This window comes from Clinocottus analis, unplaced genomic scaffold (assembly GCF_023055335.1).
Source record: "Clinocottus analis isolate CAN_PGR_092001 unplaced genomic scaffold, fCliAna1.0.p SCAF_41, whole genome shotgun sequence".
Lineage (NCBI taxonomy): Eukaryota > Metazoa > Chordata > Actinopteri > Perciformes > Cottidae > Clinocottus > Clinocottus analis.
Genome location: NW_027176165.1, coordinates 609,218 through 629,919, shown reverse-complemented (window position 1 = coordinate 629,919; position 20,702 = coordinate 609,218). Strand labels below are relative to the sequence as shown.

Genomic DNA, 20,702 nt, shown 5'->3' with positions numbered 1-20,702 from the left:
TGACCGGTCAGGTGACCGGTCAGGTGATGACAGTTCCTGACGTACAGTACATGTCATAACATCAATGTGTGTGACATGAAGAGAAACAACCACCTGATGTAAATTAGAGTGATGATGTCATTGTTCTCAGGTGGCCTGTGACACCATGCGGAGCGGCTCTGACCTGCTGTCCAGCCTCAGGAACACTGCAGGTGAGGAAACCTCTGCTGGCTCAGCTGCTCCACACGGCACCAGCACTGAATATGAATACATGTCAGATCCGACAGACACACTAGTGTGTGACTTGTGTCCTCCGCCCTGCAGGCATTGTGTACAACTCCAGCGGGCTGCTGCCCTGCTTCGACCTCTACAGCCTGTACGTGCAGTGTGCCGACCCCACCGGCTGCGGCCTGGGGCCCAACAGCCTGGCCTGGGACTACCAGGTACCACCGGAGCAGCCACCGGGTTAGGAAGAAGCACGGCGCACTCTGACGTGTGTGTGTGTGTGTTACAGGCGTGCACAGAGATTGATCTGTGCTATGAGAGCAACAACGTGACGGACATGTTTCCTCCCATGACCTTCACCGAGACCGACCGGCAGCTCTACTGCGCCCGGCGCTGGGGCGTGGTCCCCCGACCCGACTGGCTGAAAACACAGTTCTGGGGCGACGGTGAGCGGCTCATCAATAACACCTGGACTGGAGGGGGAGAGGCATATGATGACATAATGAAGTAAAACACATAAATACAGGAAGAGAGCAGAGGAAGAGGAAGAGGAAGAGCCTCTCCTCCTGAGGAGCAGGCTGAAGGACATGAGCTACTGAACGAGTCGTCAGTGTTTTAATGAGCGTGCTTGTGTTCAGCCCTCTCCACAGCCAGCAACATCATCTTCTCCAACGGAGACCTGGACCCATGGGCAAACGGAGGGGTAAGAGACCGACCCGGCAGGGAACCATGAGGGGTCAGTCTGGAGGTCACCGCTCTGCCTCTCTCCCTGCAGGTGCGCCAGTCTCTGAGCTCCTCGTTGGTCGCCGTCAACATCTCTGGAGGAGCTCACCACCTGGATCTGAGGTACGCTGGTGGCATCGCCGCTTCACCTGTGGTGTCGCTCTCAGTGTGTGTGACATGTCCGCTCTCTGCAGAGGATCTAATGACGCCGACCCAGAGTCAGTCGTCAGCGCCAGGAAGACGGAAGCAGAGCTCATCAGCCGCTGGGTGGAGGCGGAGCGGAGCCGGCTGCCGTCGCCCTGACGGCCAGCTGCAGCGTGAGCCGAGGAGGCGCTGCTCACAGAGGACACGTGGTGCGTTCAGGGACAGCGTGGTGCGTTCCGGGACAGCGTGGTGCGTTCAGGGACAGCGTGGTGCGTTCAGGGACGGCGTGCAGTCAACATGAACAAGCTTCTTTCTGCCTTCAAACAGTCAACACAGTTTTGCTGTTTAATAAAATCTCTTTAATGTTTTACAGTTTTATGAAAGGAAAGGAAATCAAGTGTGACAATACTTTTTTTTTTTTTTTTTTAAATAAAACGATTAAAAAAACACTGAACTACTACTTAAGGACATTTGTATAATGTGGGCCGTAAAGATAGAAGTGAATCCATCAACGACTGGAAAACCCAAACTGGCTTTTCTTTGGCTCAGTTACGCTACGAGACGTCCAGCCAGAGATCAGAGTCACAGCTGCTTCCAGAGACGCTGGAAACACGAACACGTTCAGTAAATATGATCAATGACCCGGTGAGCGCTCGTCACTCACGATGCAGCTTGAAGGACAGAAATGGACACAGTAGTTTTGTGAATGTTGTCTGAAGCAACATTTCAGGCACACGTGAACACAGAGGAGAAACACAGGAGGGTTTGGTCTCATGTAGCAACAAATACAAGCAGAATGATGTAAAGTAGTCATCCTGACAGGGCGACGCATGCTGCAGATACACACTATAGCGCTCCCTGCAGTTCTCGCGCTCCCGAGCTCCAGTTCTGTGGAAATGACCCTGAAGAAAGAAACCTAACATTCAGTCAAAACAGCAGCTGTTTGAATCATCGATGTCATCTCTAGAAAACAAAAGCTTCACAGTTCACCAATAAATCTGCTTCTTGGAACCAGACAGAAGCCGGACGGCGGCGTGGACGAGGAGGTCATCTCAGGCCAACGGCGCCGTGCTCATGACCAGTCAGTGAACACATGAACTCACTCAGGACTCACGTCTGGGATTAAAGCCATGAAACCAGGACGAGGAGAGCAGACGCCTCAAGGAGCGGGTTAAGATGAGAAGAGTGATTATGCATCAACACTCAATCCCCACCAGGACATGTGTTCATTAAAGGATTCACTCGTGTCTTCAACGCTGAGTTTAGATTTCAACCAGGGCTTGAAGCAGACACAGACACACGTGATGCTGTGGGCGGCAGGAAGCTGGCAGCTGGTTCACCTGTCCTCTCCACATGGAGCCAACGTTCAGCCGTTCAGCTGGAGATGCTTCATCCTGCCATCCCACCATGTTTTCTGCTTGAGTGGGTTTTATGTACAGAGTCTCGTTTCCTGGAGCTCATGAACGCAGCGCGGCGGTTAGCGCTCTGTGTTCCCAGCTTGCAGCATCTGAGCGCAGCTCTGGAGCCTGAAGGAGTATTAAAACATCCTGTAAGAGCCGTGAACAGGTGCAGCAGGTGGGGCTGGAGGGCAGCAGGGCTTCAGGCTGATGTTTAGCTACAGAGGTCTGCTGCCGCTCCAGATACTGGCTTTATGTCACCGCTGGATCCGACTCGCGAGCAGCCGTAATCTGAAGGATCACTTCTCAAAGCCCTGGTCATCATGAGATTAAGACATTTAGATTCAAGTCACACGGGTAGTTCTCAGGAGGACAGAAAGCTGCTCTGCCTCTGGGCCAGAGCAACCAGAGCAACAGTCCGCTACAAGGCCACAACGTGAACTGGCTCTGGTGGATTCTGTGGCGTTTAGCACCGAGCGGACGCTGGATCAGTAAAAAGGAGGCTTGTTTCCAGCTGTGGTCTGAGGGTTGTTGTTGGAACAAGGAGCAGTCACAGCGGCAGCAGGATTGTCGTGGTGGGAGCGCGCCTGAGAGGTTGTGGAGACGTTACACTCACACAGCAGAGGGCCACACAGGCAGAGGATGAGCCTCCGTGTTGAACACGTACCGGTCCAGGCTGACGAGGTCGGGGTCGTCGGAGAACAGCAGGTACAGGTACTTCAGGGTCTCTCCCAGGAAGAAGCTCTCCATCTTGTCTCGGGGGCTGGGGTAGTCGGGGTCACGGACGTTGTTGATGGAGGTGTAGCCCCCAGAGGAGACCTGAGGACACGCAGGGACACGCCCACATTCCCACTGTCAATCATGTTAGATACCAACCAGCATCACTCACTACCGTGATGTTTGTTTATGGACATCAGATGAGATGGAGTCATGCAGCGCGTACTGTGCACCACAGTGTGTGCGTACCACACACACTGTAGTGTACACACACACACACACACACACACACACACACACACACTGTAGTGCGCACAGTGTGGTGTCGTGATGCTTTTCCTCAAACATGCCACTTCCTCTGTGTGATCTTGTGATGTCTTCCGTGTAAAATGAGGAGAACGAGGCTGTGCAACCTGAACCAATGACAACAATGTCATGAGGTCATCAGACAGCTGATGTGACACTCTTTACTTCATAGACCCTTCATCGTACTGACCTTGGTGTACTTGTTGAAGTTCTGGAGGATCTCACAGCCCCAGTCCTGGTACTTGCGGTCCCCGGTGAACCTGTACAGGTAGAAGAGACTCTCCACCGTCTCGGGTCGCAGGAGGTTGTGTCTGTCTGCAAGCTGTCACCAGAGAATACGAGAAGTCACACGCAGTCCTTTCACAACACCTCTGCAGAGTGGTGCACCGTCACATGAAGCTTTCTGCACGTCTACTGCGCTGCCCCTCAGCTCAGACATGATGCTGTGACCAGTGGACGGCTGGCTCACATGCATGTTGTCCTACAGACACTGAGGCAACGCCCGCTCGGTTCTGACTGTTTGCAGAAGACAGTAGGAGAGGACACCGTCTCTACCTTCACGTCGATGTCTCTGGTGCTGCCCTGGTGCATGTTGAAGTGCACGATCTCCGGACTGAGGCCCGTCTCCATCTGGGCGTACATCTGGTAGCAGGTCTCCATCAGCTCTTTGGCCAGGTCCATGTGATCGGCCGGCAGCCCGTTGTGAGCGCCGAGAGCCAGCGTGCCCGGCAGGAAGCACACCAGATGGTCCTGAAAAGAAACCAAAGTTACCAGACAGCGAGACGCAGTCTGGTAGAGGCAACGGGAGCGGAGACCAGAGATGGTGGGCCGGTGTGACAGACGTCACCAGACTGGACCCTGAGAGACTCATGGACCCCGCAGGAGGACGAGGGACCAGAGGAGGAAGCCTGCTGTCGAACCACGCCTGAGGAACACAGGGAACCGTCCCTCAGGAAGTGGACCAACTCCAGAGAGACCTCAGAGACTGCTGCGTCACGGCCTTCAACCTGGGCTCAAGTGTTTGGCCCAAGGACACGTTGACATGGACCAACGGAGACAGGGATCGAACCGCCGATCCTCTGATTGCATACATACATACATACATACATACATACTAGGCGATGGGCAGATTAACGCATTATTTTTGCGTTAATCTGGCAATCCTTCAATGGCGTTAACTATTTGATCATGCGGTAACTGCATGTTTCAGCAGTGGGAGGGGCTTATCGCTTTAAATCTCTCCAGACAGCGTAGTTCAGACCTGGCTCTCTCAGTCCGGCCCGCGTGAGGCCAATCAAACATGAAACATGAGTAAATAAGATAAACGCCATGAATGAAATACAACGACACTGCTTTCACTTTGAAGGCGACTCATGGATCCTCACCGACAGGCAGCGTGACGACGTGAGCCTGACGTGAAAGCTGGTGTTGTTCTGTAGCTTCTGTTGTCAACGAGCAGCGCTGCTGCAACGAGCAGCTTCACAGCAGTAAAAGCAGCATCTACCTGCAGCCTCAGAGTCCAGATTGAAAGTTAATCACATGTTCAAAGCTGCTGACCCCACGGTCTGATCCATGCAGAGCACTTTAAAGCAGCATCACTTTACTCTTTACTCACTTTAATTACACACTTTAATCTTTACTCTTCTCTCTAAGAGGAGAACTTTCCTCACATCACAAGATGTTCAGTGCACTTGTTGAAGACAACACAGACTGGACTTTTACCAACGAGGAAGAAAACTGAACTGAAAACATGAAAAGCACTTATTGCTTTTGTAGAAAGTGAATCAACTGCTGGTCTTTAACATCTTTAAGGTAAGAAACAGACTGAACATGGACCAAAGAAGGAGTGGTTTGTCCCTCACAGGGACCCTTACTACTGAACATGGACCAAAGAAGGAGTGGTTTGTCCCTCACAGGGACCCTTACTACTGAACATGGACCAAAGAAGGAGTGCTTTGTCCCTCACAGGGACCCTTACTACTGAACATGGACCAAAGAAGGAGTGGTTTGTCCCTCACAGGGACCCTTACTACTGAACATGGACCAAAGAAGGAGTGGTTTGTCCCTCACAGGGACCCTTACTACTGAACATGGACCAAAGAAGGAGTGGTTTGTCCCTCACAGGGACCCTTACTACTGAACATGGATCAAAGAAGGAGTGGTTTGTCCCTCACAGGGACCCTTACTACTGAACATGGACCAAAGAAGGAGTGGTTTGTCCCTCACAGGGACCCTTACTACTGAACATGGACCAAAGAAGGAGTGGTTTGTCCCTCACAGGGACCCTTACTACTGAACATGGACCAAAGAAGGAGTGGTTTGTCCCTCACAGGGACCCTTACTACTGAACATGGACCAAAGAAGGAGTGGTTTGTCCCTCACAGGGACCCTTACTACTGAACATGGACCAAAGAAGGAGTGGTTTGTCCCTCACAGGGACCCTTACTACTGAACATGGACCAAAGAAGGAATGGTTTGTCCCAGACAAACCATTCCTTCTTTGGTCCACTTCTGGGCCAAAAGGACAACCATGACAGTCTTTCAACAGGACACAGTTCATTAGTTCATTCATTCATTAGTTCATTCATTCGTTCATGTATCTGCTGACTGTCCACACACATTGTCCTGAGTCTCCTACAGACCTGGACGTAGTCTCTACAGGGAGCTGGCGTTTCATCTGATTGGGTTCTCAGGCTGCAGAGCAGCAGGACCGCGTGATACTGACCATCTTAGGGCTGAACTGTCCATGTGAGATCTCTCCAACGAAGGTGAGGCCGTGAGGGGAGGACTTGTGCAGCAGGTTCTTCTTCACGCCCTCTATGGCCTGCAGGTAGTCCTCCAAGAGTCTGAAACACACACACACACACACACACACACACACACACACACACACACACACACACACACTGGATGACACTCCTGTGTTGTACAATATGAACAAATGAACACACAGTAGCAGTCGACAGGAGTTCAGCGTAGAGTTCACAACTCTGAGAACCAGAAATGAGCGAGTGAGGACTTTACTAGGACACGGTGGAAGGTCCACATGAGGACCTGGTACACACTGCCTTTGTGTTGTCCTTTAGATACACAAGAGAAGTCTGACAACGTGGTCTGACTAGGAGGCTGATGTCACACACTCTGAGGCTGATGTCACACACTCTCTGAGGCTGATGTCACACACACTCTGAGGCTGATGTCACACACTCTCTGAGGCTGATGTCACACACTTTGTTTGTGTGTGAACAATCATAAACACTACTGTAATGTCGACTTGAAATAAACTTGAAGTCTAATGTTTTTAATGTAATAAATAATGCTCAGGAAGTTTGAACGGTTGAGTTTCAAGCTGAAAGTGTGATGATGATGTGTTCACACCGAACGCCACAACATGTGGTCGCGTGACCAGACTACATGCAACGTCACTGCACAGCTGCGTAGACGCGACTTTGCGTTTGCTGTGAACACAGCATAAGACTTTAAAATGCATAAAAGGTGCTGAACATATTGAATATGTCTTAATGAACTCTGGACTGATTCAGTCGATCACAGCCGTCACTCATCCATCAGTTTCATATGAAATGCACAACAAGCATTGTTTATGCAGAACAGACATGAAGCAGATTAATATGTATTGCCTGAAGCTTCATCATCAAATACATTTCCTGAATAAGTACATTATCAAATCCCCCGTTGGCTGCCATCTTGAATCCAATGCACATAACCGATATAGGTCAAACCCAGCAGTGATAAAAAATAAAAATACCAGATGACAGACATTCACAGCTGTTTAATCTGAGTCTAATCCAATGCCCAGAGGGCTGAAGAGCGTCTGGAGGGGATTGCTGTTCCAGTTCTGTAATCCTTCATCAGTCCTGCTGACGGTCAAACTACTACTATCTGCTTGTGAGTCACACATTTCTTTTCCCGAGACGTGCAGCCACATTTCAGATTTAATATTTAGCCAATTGTTGTGCTTCAACCACCAAACCACATTTAAAAAATGTACAGTCATCCTGTAACTCATTTCCACAGAGAGCATGTGCTGTACACCAGACGCATCAGTCTACAGAGACACATGCAGGCATGCAGAGTTTGACCTGCGTCACAACACAGATGCTGTCTGTGGATTCCAGAGGCGTCCTGGTTCCCCTGATGATGCACCACGTGTTGTTTTCCTCTTCGTTATGGGGCACGCAGAGCACACGGCAGACATCATAAACATCGACAAGGAGGCGTGAGGATTGGATTAAGAGCAGCGGACCACAACATCGTCCAACCACACAGCCAGACCAGAGGAAAGCAGAGTCCACCGCCGGGTTATAAGCTGAGCTAACCAAGCTAACCAAGCTAACAGAGCTAACCGAGCTAACAGAGCTAATCAAGCAAGGTCCTGAGGCCACTACCTGGCCTCCTCCTGGCTAAAGGGTCATTTGTACTCAGGTTTTACTCAGACACAAGCACGCACGACCCTCAGGCCCTTTGCGTGGTCAAAGCGGCCATTTTGTGTGCTTGCGTGCGTCACACAAAATGTCTGACTATCCGCCAAAGCTACTCAAGCTGTTCTCAGCAGCAAGGCTGTGATTGGTCCGCTAACCACGTCATGCTGAGTCTCATTCCCGGTTTCACAGCATAATACCTCTGTTTTTAAAAGCCACAGCAGAAACAGGAACAATGGATCCTGTTGAAGAACGTTTGGCTGAAGAGGTCCACAAATATGAGCATTTATAAAACCTGACGGAGTATCAGGACACAAAGATGGAGGTGAACTCCTGGAGGGAGATATCGTGAACGTCGGTGTGCAGGTCGACTCTAAACGCTCATTGCGCCACCTGCTGGTCTGGAGTATGGAAAACACAGGAACTATAAACCAACACGAGTCCGTCAATCAGACTGCGTAGCCAGCAGCAGTTGTAGCTGCAGGAGTATAATTCAGCCTTTAAGGTTCAGTTCAGGACCAAAAGATGAACCAAATAAGACTCCAGGCTTCGGGCATTGCGAGGCCCTTTGAGGTGTTCAATGACCTTTGAACTGGTGACATTCATGAGACGTGGACACAGAGTTTGTTGGGTGCGACTCACTGGGGCTCCGTCCGGCCTCCCTGGATCCACTGCTTCAGCAGGTACTCGTAGTAGCTGTCGGCTCTGGCCCCCAGTGTGTAGATGCCCTGGTGGGTGAACTGCCCGTTGTTGGTGTTGATGAACATGGGCACCAGGCCGTCCAGCTTGCCGCCCAGCTTGTGGACCTGCTTCATGACCTCGGCAACCGCAGCCTAGAGAACCAAGGTCAAAGGTCAGACGGATCAAAGCAAGGGGATTTTAGGATATTCATGGACTCAAAATAACTCCCCCTGTAGGTTTGGACGGTTTCAATGCGTTAGGTCACACCAGGGAGCTTAATATTCAACACCGTCCTCTTGACTTGCTTTCTATTCATGATGCGTTCCCTTCATATTGTCGATGTGCAAAGATGTCTTCATGACACTTGACTGGTCCTCTGGGTCTACTCACGCCTTTAAGATGTGCTCCCAGGTCTCACCGCTCTTTAGAGTAGCCTCCATGTCGCCAACTTTAATAAGAATAATTCTATTTAGTTTTCCCCACGAGGCCTCCCTCACGACGCGACAGAGCACTGATCTATTCCTTCTCCCTCGTTGAGGTCCTGGCTGTTGTTGGCGCCTTGTCTCCTCTGAGACGCACACTAACGCCACGTGAGGAGAAAGGACAGACCGCACCTCTTCCTGGGCGGAGCCTGGACGCTGACTCACCTGGTAGCGCGGCTCCTGCGTGAGGCGGCTGAGCTCTCTGAACTCCAGCTGGATGCTGGTGACCTCGGCCACGGTGCTGTCCGAGGTCCAGCGAGGAGGATGGGCGGTGCCTCTCCCGATGTTCACGTCCGAGTAGGGGATCTTAGACGGAGTGTTGAAAGCTGGCATCAGCCTGGAGCCGATGTCCTTCTGGAGAGGAACAATGACGGTTACATGCAGCTCGAAGCCCACAGTCACACATGGAAGAGCACCACGATGACTTTAAAACATCGATAAGCAAACCTTTGAATTAGATTGTTTAAATAAGACCGTGCTGCGATGCTGACTGTCGGATTGCTGCAGATAAAATTATTAGTCAAGAAACAGAAGAATCTGCAAAAGTTCCAATAAAAGTGTTAAATTGTTTTCTCCTGCAGGCGTCATAATAAATATATGACAGATTAATGATTAAAATAAATATTTGTTGCAGTATGTATTTCATATGTTTTATCTATTTCTACACCTTGTTAGACAAAAGGTGAACAAATGAGATCATTTCACACTGTATTGAACATCGTACGCTCCAAGTCCAATTCAGAGGCTGATACGCTCGTATGATAATATAATAATAATATAATAATATGATAATAACGCCTTGAAAGCACAGCAGAAGATCAGCTAGTTGTTTTTAGATTTCACCATGGTAGTGATGAGTAAAACACACACACACACACACACACACACACACACAGCCGTGTGTCCTGCAGTGTGCACACACACACACACACACAGCCGTGTGTCCTGCAGTGTGCACACACACACACACAGCCGTGTGTCCTGCAGTGCGCACACACACACACACACACACACAGCCGTGTGTCCTGCAGTGTGCACACACACACACACAGCCGTGTGTCCTGCAGTGCGCACACACACACACACACACAGCCGTGTGTCCTGCAGTGTGCACACACACACACACACACAGCCGTGTGTCCTGCAGTGTGCACACACACACACACACAGCCGTGTGTCCTGCAGTGTGCACACACACACACACACAGCCGTGTGTCCTGCAGTGTGCACACACACACACACACAGCCGTGTGTCCTGCAGTGTGCACACACACACACACAGCCGTGTGTCCTGCAGTGTGCACACACACACAGCCGTGTGTCCTGCAGTGTGAGACGTGTTTCCTCACGGCTCTGTCCAGGAACAGGGCGTCTCCGGTCAGGTGGTAGGTGCTCAGCAGGCCTCCCAGGATGCGGATTGTGCTCTCAAACAGGTTGACGTCCACACTCTTGTTAAACGTGAGCTCTGTGGCCACCCAGGACTTTGCTTCTTCAAATTCTGAAAAACACAAAATAAGTACAATACCATTTCTAAATGAACCAATACACCAATACACTCCTCCTCTTCTGCCACGTAGCCAAGATGGCGCCTGTTTAGTGCGAGTCGTGTCCATCGGTTCACGCTGCGTTGTGTGACCGGTTGCAGTGCATCCGGTTCCTTCAGCGCTCTGAGGTCTGCTGGTTTTGTCAGTGTGGCGCCTGAAGCCCTGGAGGGCAGCGCTCAGGTGTCCGGCAGTACACACAGCCAGGTGACTTGGCACACAATCACACAGTTTGTAAGGACATAAAACAGAATAATAATCATTAAACATTGTAATAGCAGAGGCGCTAGCAGGAAAACAGAACCACTGTTTTACAGCAATGAGCAGTCCAGGGGTCAAAGGTCAGTGTACCTTTTTTAAGCCCCATGATCCACATGGTGTCCAGGGAGTCGATGAGCGTCAACCCCAGGCCAAACCACTCGTTGTAGGACTTTGAGAGAGGCCGGAGCTCATCGTGGCCCCAAGCAAAGTCTTTGTAGCCCTTCCATGAGTGAAGGAACGTTTCCTGCACCGCTTCCAGGCAGCTGGCTCCTGCAACACAGACACGCCGTCTTCTTCTTCCAACGTGGATCACACTCAAACACACTCGTGCCTTCTAAAAACTATGACATCATTTGTTTGATTTGGTTGAAGACAGAAAGTGAAATAAAACAGCACACACTTGACTTGTTCGATGTCTTTCCTGTTCGGTTGGCAGCTGGATGGTCCTCGTTGTCCCTGTGGCCCTCTGTGGCCTGCTCAGTGTCGACCACGGCCCCACGCCAGCTGAAAGTCACGATGCAAGTGAGTAACCATGAAGAAGGAGTTGAGTCAGGTCCTGCAGGTCTCACCTGATGACTCCCTCCTGCTCCTTCCTGCCATGGGCTGCCTTGTCCTCTGAGTCTGAAGCGTTTCCCTTCTTCTGAAGACGATTCTGCAGAGCGGGCGGTCCTCTCTTCTTGGATAATTTCCTCTGTGACAGATGAGCAACACAAACAACCTTTTTATCAATTAAATGAATGATGCTTCAATCAATCGGTCACTGATCCTTTACAGCTGATAGCTTATAGTTTATAGCTGATAGCTTATAGTTTATAGCTCATAGTTTATAGCTCATAGTTCATAGTTTACAGCTGATAGCTCATAGTTTACAGCTGATAGCTTATAGTTTATAGCTGATAGCTTATAGTTTATAGCTCATAGTTTATAGCTCATAGTTCATAGTTTACAGCTGATAGCTCATAGTTTACAGCTGATAGCTTATAGTTTACAGCTGATAGCTTATAGTTTATAGCTCATAGTTCATAGCTTATAGCTGATAGCTTATAGTTTACAGCTGATAGCTCATAGTTTACAGCTGATAGCTCATAGTTTACAGCTGATAGCTTATAGTTTATAGCTCATAGTTCATAGCTTATAGCTGATAGCTTATAGTTTACAGCTGATAGCTTATAGCTCATAGTTTATAGCTCAAAGTTCATAGCTGCTAGTTTATAGCTCATAGCTGCTAGTTTATAGCTCATAGCTTATAGTTTATAGCTCATAGCTTATAGTTTATAGCTGATAGCTCGTAGTTCATAGTTTAGTTTATAGCTCATAGTTCATAGTTCATAGTTTATAGCTCATAGCTGATAGTTCATAGCTCATAGCTGATAGTTTATAGCTGATAGTTTATAGCTGATAGTTTATAGCTGATAGTTTATAGCTCATAGTTTATAGCTGATAGTTTATAGCTCATAGCTTATAGTTTATAGCTGATAGTTTATAGCTGATAGCTCGTAGTTCATAGTTTAGTTTATAGCTCATAGTTTATAATGAGTATTACAACATACAAATGACTCTGACAACTTTCTTTCTCCGCTTGTTTTTCCAGATGAATAAATAAATAGATAAATAAGGAATTCATTAGATTATTCTGGCAAGATGTTTTGCCTGCTCTTAAGTTTTAAGACAGTTAAGAAAACAATTTTGAGCATTTTTTTTTTAAATAGATCACTTTGTGTACCAAGTAGGGCTGCAACAACCAATCGATAAAAACTGATTATTAAAATGATGGCTAGTTGCAGCCCTGCGTACGCAGGCTGAGTTCCTACTGGCGGCGTATTGCTGGCGTCCTCTCTCTAGTCTATCCATCAACAAAAGGGGAAATGAAAGAGAAAGAGAAGATTGAGCAGATGATTTGTGTTCTCACCTCCCTTTCGGATCTTCCGTTTAAAAACTATATATATATAAATAAAATCAGAGAAAGGAAATGTTGCACCCTCGGTGCTGCGTCCCTTCTACAGACACGTGACACCCTTTCAAGAGAAGAAGCAGAAGAGGAACCTGGGAGGTGTGTTCTGGTGATGGTTGGTCCTGTCTGACAGGCTCAGGCAACATGTGAGGAACGACGGTCCTCAGGACGCTGTTCCCGTCTGCGACTCCACCTGAACGGCCTCCAAAGACAAAGACGGAGCATCACATTACTACAGCGGTGCAGGAACACAGCTCGACGGGCAGGCCGCCTGATGCTCATGACGTCATGACGTCAACGTCATGAACTGTTGGCATTCAAAGTGTCTGACGGCCTGCCAGCATCAGCTCATGACTCTGGTCCACAGTCTGGTCCCAGCAGCTCTGAGCTGCACCAGGACGGAAATGTAGAGTCAGACAATCCTTCAATCTTTATAAACAGTCACATGTTTCATGTGTTACCTCTCAGGTGCTCAGTCACAGCAGGATAGGAAGCGACTCCACAGATGAACAGGATGACGAGGATGAGGCTCCGCTGCAGCCTGGACAGCTGCTTCCATTTCTAGAGACACAGAAGAGGAAGATGGACAACACCTTCTGTAGAGCGACTGCATGCTTTCTGTTGGTAAACATGAGCAGCCTGACGCTCAATCAACGGGCCGCATCACTCAAAGTGAGCTGAGGTTTAGTGCTGCTACGAAGTTTTGAACAGAACGTTAAATGAAGAGCTCCTGCAGTGTTTTAATCATGAGAGAATGTTTTATTATCATTGTTGTTCAGACAGACAGACAGACAGACAGACAGACAGACAGACAGACAGACAGACAGACAGACAGACAGACAGACAGACAGACAGACAGACAGACAGAATGGTTTCTGTGTTGATATCTTCTTCCTATTATTTACAGTTGTTTATATATCAGTTTTCCAAATGCTCCAATACAACCAGAACATGTTGCATCTGGTATCGGCGTCCTCTGGTGACCCTTATTGTCCCTGTGCATGCAACATAGTGAACAATCTGTGTGCAGGAGAGCTAGTTAGCATTAGCTATTAGCAGCCGTAGGTAAAGGAGCAAACAGTTGGAGGGAGCGTTGAGTTAAATCTTGCAGCGGTCAAGCTCCTTTCAGTGAAAAGGTGAACTATAACTTTATCATGTGTTCAAATGTAATCTTGAATAAAACACTTGAATAAATCCAGTTGTTTGAAGATGTTTTCACAGCAATATAAAAATACATACAAGATGAATTATGACCTGTAACTTCCCAACATTAGCTCTTATGAGCTTAGAATACAGCTACATTAAAACTCAGAACATCTCTAGCATTTATTTCAATTACTATTTAGGCTACAAAAAGATAGAAGTCAAGACTTTTTAAAATATCTAATCATAATAAATCACAAGCTCTTTTAGTTGAAGCCTAGTTTGCTTTCCTTACGTCTGCCAGAGATCACTTCACTGCCATGTGAGACCATTCGAATGCATGTAACCGCACTGACGTGGAGCGAAGGGGTGTGTGTGTGTGTGTGTTGCTGTGGACCAGAGGAAGCTCAGTGTTGAGTGTATAGTTGTTTGCACAACAACACTTTTGCAGCCATTGTCACTGCGTTGTCATTCTTCTTGTGTGACCCAACCTGTAGATTACATTGTAATACACTTTCATCAAAAGCAACTCTGCATTACAGCACACTGTTGAAGAAGACACACTCTTCAGATCCACAATATATTTTTCAATTTGTTGACAAATATATCTGCAAATAAATCCATCACGAGCAGCAGAGAGTGGTGTTCTCATCAGGCCTTCAAGTGGGGAAACAAGAGGACTTGAAGGAGACAGACTCACCCTCCAGCAGGACTGCCTCCTCCATTGCTTGCTGTTATTGTAACTTCCACCTCCTGGTCCAGCTAAGCTTACAGATGTATAGTCCTGTCGGGACGGAGGGTGCATGTCTGGTACCTGCCCTGGAGGAGAGACAGCATGGCGAGAGGAGATGAAGCGGGACACAGATGATGTCCAAGCTGGCTCGGGGACAAGATGCAGCTAGCAAGTGAGCCTGGCTGCTAACTACAGGTGTGCTTGTAATACGAGTCTACAGTAACACAATACAGTCAGACATGGAGAAGAGCGTGTCGCGACATTCGCAGAGAAAACCTTTCTGATCAGGTTTCCACGCTGACGTGAAGTGTTGTAACCGAGATGCACAGCACACTTCACTCTCAGCAACACAAGCAAAGCTCGGTGAGCACCGCTGTGCGTGGATTGTAAAGCACTGCTAGCTATGAAGCTAGCATCTAGTCTGCTAGCTTCATAGCTAGCATCCAGTCTGCTAACGCGCCAGATGTTCATCAACAGGCGTGAACCGAGCAAATGTAAACTGGTTACCGATCTACACTTTATTCAGTCGACATAACTTGTGCAGGAGGTACTAGCTTACTAAAGAACCGTTACTACATACCAACATTATCTTACCTTTAACGTAAGCCCCTGCCGTAGCGGCTAACGTCACTTTGCCTACACGTCACAGCTTGAAGTCATGTTTTGGCGGGGTTACAGCCCAACTTTAGACCGAGGCATAGCTTGAGGCCTACCACAACCCACACCGTTGTTAGCAGCTGAGCATCCTTGTAGCGTTGCAACAGAAACATTATTTTGGAGATAAGAGGTGTTTCGCTGGAGACTTAACTGAACAGTTACTACGTTACCTTGTAACCCGCGTATGCTCGTGAAGTATCCAGCGTTACGTTAGATGAACCAGCCTCATCCACCACCAGGAGCGTCGCGTTACGGACACAAACGCGGGCTCTCGCGTGTATTTAGCACTTTACTGACATTAGTCCGGCAGTCTTAGTTTGATACGTGTTTCACAGACCATGAAAAGCAATGCTCCTTAACATCATCACTTGTAGCTGATGTCTCGCTCACTGTCAACTCTTGTGACTCAGGTGCACCCATGCTGCCTTCAGGGACCTCGGAAGATCCTAAACACCGCGTTGTGCTCGTTCGCCAGTACTTTGAACCGTGAAGATGTTTTTAAATGATAAAAACACCCTTCCTTTTTAATCATTCACATTATAATGCAAGACAAATTTGTAATTTGTGATTTTTGGCTATACAAAATAAACTGAATTGAATTCAAATTAAATTATGTTAAAATATTCAACAGTTACGAATTCTTCAGATCCAAAGAGGAGGATGAAGGAGTTGAAGCACTTGAACGTCCCACATGATCACATGACCTAACTAACCCATATATCACTGTGACATCTGGTTGCTCCATGAGACGTCAGGTTGCTCCATGAGATATCAGGTTGCTCCATGAGATGTCAGGTTGCTCCATGAGATGTCAGGTTGCTCCATGAGACGTCAGGTTGCTCCATGACATGTCAGGTTGCTCTTCAGATGTCAGGTTGCTCCATGAGATGTCAGGTTGCTCCATGAGATGTCAGGTTGCTCTTCAGACGTCAGGTTGCTCATGAGACGTCAGGTTGCTGTGCAGCACGCACACGAGCAGTGAGGCCTTAAGACATTGAGACGCAGTTTCAGCTGCTGGGATTGAGTTTTGGCAAAAGGAGCAGCCTGCAGGTCACCGTACCTCTTCAGGGTGTCTGTGAAACCTGCTCAACGGCTCCAGCAGGATTTATGTCACGCCTGATGTGTTCAAAACTAGAGAGCCCTGTGGCTCTGTGTCCCCCAGGACCTTCTCTCTCTCTCTCTCTCTCTCTCTCTCTCTCTCTCTCTCTCTCTCTCTCTCTCTCTCTCTCTCTCTGCCTCTCTCTCTCTCTCTCTCTCTCTCTCTCTCTCTCTCATCTCTCTCTCTCTCTCTCTCTGCCTCTCTCTCTCTCTGCCTCTCTCTCTCTGCCTCTCTCTCTCTCTCTCTCTCTCTCTCTCTCTCTCTCTCTCTCTCTCTGCCTCTCTCTCTCTCTGCCTCTCTCTCTCTCTCTCTCTCTCTCTCTCTCTCTCTCTCTCTCTCTCTCTCTGCCTCTCTCTCTCTCTCTGCCTCTCTCTCTCTCTCTCTCTCTCTTCTCTCTCTCTCTCTCTCTCTCTCTCTCTCTCTCTCTCTCTCTCCTCTCTCTCCCTCTCCTCTCCCTGCACATCTCTCCACACCTCACATCTAAAGTCACTTTACCTTCAGTTGTTATTTTTAAAAACCTATAACCTCATTGCGTGACCTTTACGTTACCTTTATGTTTTACAGCGTGCTCCTGTGACAGATGGTCTTTGACTTTAACTCATGGTTTTTAAATGTTTTATTGTTTACAAAACTAACGTGCCTTATTGTTGGATGTGGGACTAATGATTCAGAATATTATCAGCTGAAGAAGACAGGCTTGTACTTCAACTTGTCCAGCTTCTCAAATAATGCATCTAACTTCGGTTTCACTCGCGTATGAGCATTAGGACTGTTCTCATGTGTTTCTGTTGATACATCGGGTTGTAGGCACGATCATTGACACACTCTCATCAATAATCTCCTTTAGCTTTTTCGCTGAGTGAAAATCAATGTCTTTCACCTGCACAAAAGGAACTGTGGATGTAACTTGGGAGGAAGCCATGAACATGGCAACTCCGTGGGGCGATGTCTGCCTTTACTCAGTGATTCATTTCAAGGTAAAATAAAACACTGGCTACATGGGAACAGCTCTCAGCACGGCAGCCAAACAGTCACTGCATGGTCCTGAATGAGCTGGAAGCGGCTTCATCCAGACACAGCAGAGTGTACATAGAAATCCATTCATAGATATGAGTTATGGATCTGTCCACGTGCTTCAGTCCGTGTCTCTGAATATGGGCTAGTTGTTTTAATGATTCTCACCGCGTAAGATACACCTGCAAGATGCACCTACAAGATGCACCTACAAGATACACCTGCAAGACACACCTACAAGACGCACCTACAAGACGCACCTACAAGACACACCTACAAGACGCACCTACAAGATGCACCTACAAGATGCACCTACAAGATACACCTACAAGATGCACCTACAAGATGCACCTACAAGATGCACCTACAAGATGCACGCTACAAAATACACCTACAAGATGCACCTACAAGACACACCTACAAGATGCACCTACAAGATGCACCTACAAGATACACCTGCAAGATACACCTACAAGATGCACCTACAAGACACACCTGCAAGATACACTGCAAGATACACCTGCAAGATACACCTACAAGATACACCTACAAGATGCACCTACAAAATACACCTACAAGATGCACCTGCAAGATACACCTGCAAGATACATCTACAAGATGCACCTACAAGATGCACCTGCAAGATACACCTGCAAGATACACCTGCAAGATACATCTACAAGATGCACCTACAAGATGCACCTGCAAGATACACCTGCAAGATACACCTGCAAGATACATCTACAAGATGCACCTACAAGATACACCTGCAAGATACACCTGCAAGATACATCTACAAGATACACCTGCAAGATACACCTGCAAGATACACCTGCAAGATACACCTGCAAGATACACCTACAAGATGCACCTACAAGATGCACCTAGTCAATTTAACGTGTGAAGCACAGAATGTAATCAGGATGTCAGAGGGAGGGCCGGCTGGTGATGAGGCGGCTCCAACCCTGCTGAAAACATGCAGGGCAAAAAAATGACATTGTGCTGCATCAAAGTTCCTTTCAAAATAAAATCAAAGGATTAAAAAAAAAAAAATCTGTATTTATTTTTTCCAAGCAAAGGCCCGCGCACATTAAAAAGACCCACCAGTTCAGAACCACTGGATCAGAGTGATAGTAAACATACATTATTGATCATGATCAATAAAACCTTTGCTGAAGGAGTATATTCACATTGTTTTGACATTTATTTAAACATTTGATAGGATGTTAAATGACTTCTTTTGTACAATCATCTAAGTCCGGCTCTCTCTTAGTCTAAATACTGCTCTGTCTCAGTCCGGCCCTGTAAGTTCTCAGGTAGAATGTAATATATATATATATATATATATATATATATATATATATATATATATATATATATATATATATATATATATATATATGTAGGCTGGATCAAAAACACAAACACATCCCCTCACCAAACCTTTAACTGTCTTATTAAAATGATTCATTCATATAGAAGAATACAACAAAAGCAAAGAGAGTCCTACAGAGACACGGCGCTGACGTTAATCAGTAACATTGAGCACAACTAGACTGGAATACTTCCTTGTACTTCACCCTGTGCCTATCTGTGTATTGTTACATGAATACCAGCTGCATAGTTTAGAAGAGGAGTCCTCACCTGGTGCTGCTGAGTGAGAGTTCAACCCGTGCTGGTGTTCAGCGTTCAGCCGTCCTGCTGCCTCCACTCGCTGCCGACGGGAAGAGAGAGAGGTGAACTGGCCTCCAGCAGAGTCTCCACCCTTCTGCTACAAGGAAGTCCTCCATCCACCCGTCCCAGATCCAGGAGAGGCCCGGGCTCTGGAATGCACCTGCACCTGACGGCCACGACGACACGCATGAGTCACGAGGGGTTGATGACACGCCTTACAGCTGCAATGCATTTATTACAGCAGGCGCTTTGCTTGGGAATGCATGTTAAATATTTACATGACGATTGAAATCCAAGCCAGTAGGCCAGTTTGTTTACATCTTAACTGTCTTTTGAAATAAATTCAAATAATCCAATATATCAAAATAAACAAATTACTGAATTATGGAAGGTCAACTGAATCAAAGAAGAATGTAACCCACGGCTGTCACTTGGCCTGCACGGTAAACCCCACTGCATGCCAGAGACCAGGAAGAATAAAGAATATTACCAACTTGTTTGTCATCAACTCTGCACCCTTTTTCACCCAGGAAGTGTCTGCAGGGAAGTGTCTGCAGAAACGTCCCTGAGTAGAACACCGTGCAGCTGAGTCACTTGTCTGCTGAACAGTGACTCTCTCAGGTTTACATCATCAGAACTGAGATGCTTTGAATGAAGTCTATTCTGAGGCCTCTTTGTACAAGGAATGTGTCAGAGAAGGAAGTCAAGAGACAAAAGACTTCCTGTATTCCTTCCTGTACTCACAGCTCATGGACATGAAGTGATACGGTTGGTTTGGGATAAAAAGTGGTCATTTAGCAACAAGGAAATGAGTTGTTCTTTCCAATGTTCTGCCTACTGGGTCAACCTGCTGCACAGGTTGTGTTTCCTTGTTAGCATGGTGACAGCTGCAGGATGCCCCGCCCCCACAGGAACTCCTCATATGAGTGACACACAGACCAGGCTTCACTTCAGAAAGTAGTAGTAGTAACTGCTGTTACTACTACTACTACTACTACTACTACTACTATAGTAGTAGTAGTAGTAACAGCAGCAGCAGTAGTAATAGTAGCAGCAGCAGTATACTGCTGCTGCTACTGCTGCTGCTACTACTACTATTACTACTGCTGCTGCTCTACTACTACTATTACTTCTGCTGCTCTACTATTACTACTACACACTGAACCCCACATTGTTCCTTACAGTGTTTTAATGTTTTCATGAGTTCATTTCTCATGTCCTGGCACCGTGCCAGTAGTCTCTCTCTCTCTCTCTCTCTCTCTCTCTCTCTCTCTCTCTCTCTCTCTCTCTGCCTCTCTCTCTGCCTCTCTCTCTCTCTCTCTCTCTCTCTCTCTCTCTCTCTCTCTCTCTCTCTCTCTCTCTCTCTCTCTCTGCCTCTCTCTCTGCCTCTCTCTCTCTCTCTCTCTCTCTCTCTCTCTGCCTCTCTCTCTCTCTGCCTCTCTCTCTCTCTCTCTCTCTCTCTCTCTCTCTCTCTCTCTCTCTCTCTCTCTCTCTCTCTCTCTCTCTCTTTCTCTCTCTCCCTCTCTCCCTCTCTCT

The 20,702-nt window shown here is 47.5% G+C and overlaps 2 protein-coding genes across 7 annotated transcripts in view; one reads left to right on the top strand and one right to left on the bottom strand.

Annotated features, from left to right (window-relative positions):
- dpp7 (dipeptidyl-peptidase 7) overlaps positions 1-1,504 on the top strand; it is a 4,958-nt gene extending 3,454 nt beyond the window's left edge. For both annotated transcript variants that reach the window (XM_068598895.1, XM_068598896.1), the window contains 6 exons: positions 131-191; positions 304-422; positions 494-650; positions 843-907; positions 980-1,050; positions 1,122-1,504. In XM_068598895.1, the coding sequence (XP_068454996.1) occupies positions 131-191; positions 304-422; positions 494-650; positions 843-907; positions 980-1,050; positions 1,122-1,230 (582 nt within the window). In that variant the 3' untranslated portion in view covers positions 1,231-1,504. The remainder of the gene's footprint in view (positions 1-130; positions 192-303; positions 423-493; positions 651-842; positions 908-979; positions 1,051-1,121) is intronic.
- Positions 1,505-2,276: 772 nt separating this feature from the next.
- On the bottom strand, positions 2,277-19,155 carry man1b1b (mannosidase, alpha, class 1B, member 1b). Of its 5 annotated transcripts, none has more exons than XM_068598894.1 (15): positions 15,550-15,814; positions 14,690-14,808; positions 13,308-13,407; positions 12,939-13,048; positions 11,465-11,586; positions 11,296-11,399; positions 10,986-11,165; positions 10,443-10,591; positions 9,259-9,447; positions 8,573-8,763; positions 6,217-6,337; positions 4,047-4,241; positions 3,682-3,813; positions 3,136-3,287; positions 2,277-3,055 (listed from the first exon to the last, which is right to left on the bottom strand). In XM_068598894.1, exons 2-15 carry the CDS (start codon positions 14,792-14,794, stop codon positions 3,019-3,021), a joined length of 1,887 nt encoding a protein of 628 aa, XP_068454995.1. In that variant the 5' UTR covers positions 14,795-14,808; positions 15,550-15,814; the 3' UTR covers positions 2,277-3,018. The 5 variants fall into 5 exon arrangements, with proteins under 5 accessions (XP_068454995.1, XP_068454992.1, XP_068454993.1 ...); XM_068598891.1 differs by adding an exon at positions 15,317-15,431 and having other exon boundaries at positions 2,277-3,287; positions 15,550-15,813; XM_068598892.1 differs by lacking the exon at positions 15,550-15,814 and adding an exon at positions 19,137-19,155 and having other exon boundaries at positions 2,277-3,287.
- Positions 19,156-20,702: the final 1,547 nt, after the last annotated feature.

What these genes read in the sequence shown, in the direction of transcription:
- man1b1b (XM_068598892.1), bottom strand. Translation starts at nt 14,794, where the DNA reads ATGCACCCTCCGTCCCGACAGGACTATACATCTGTAAGCTTAGCTGGA. An exon ending in GAGCAGGAGGGAGTCATCAG is followed by an intron (nt 11,400 to 11,464) that starts GTGAGACCTGCA and finishes CGTGACTTTCAG; the next exon opens with CTGGCGTGGGGCCGTGGTCG. An exon ending in CCAGAGACATCGACGTGAAG is followed by an intron (nt 3,814 to 4,046) that starts GTAGAGACGGTG and finishes CTCTGGTGACAG; the next exon opens with CTTGCAGACAGACACAACCT.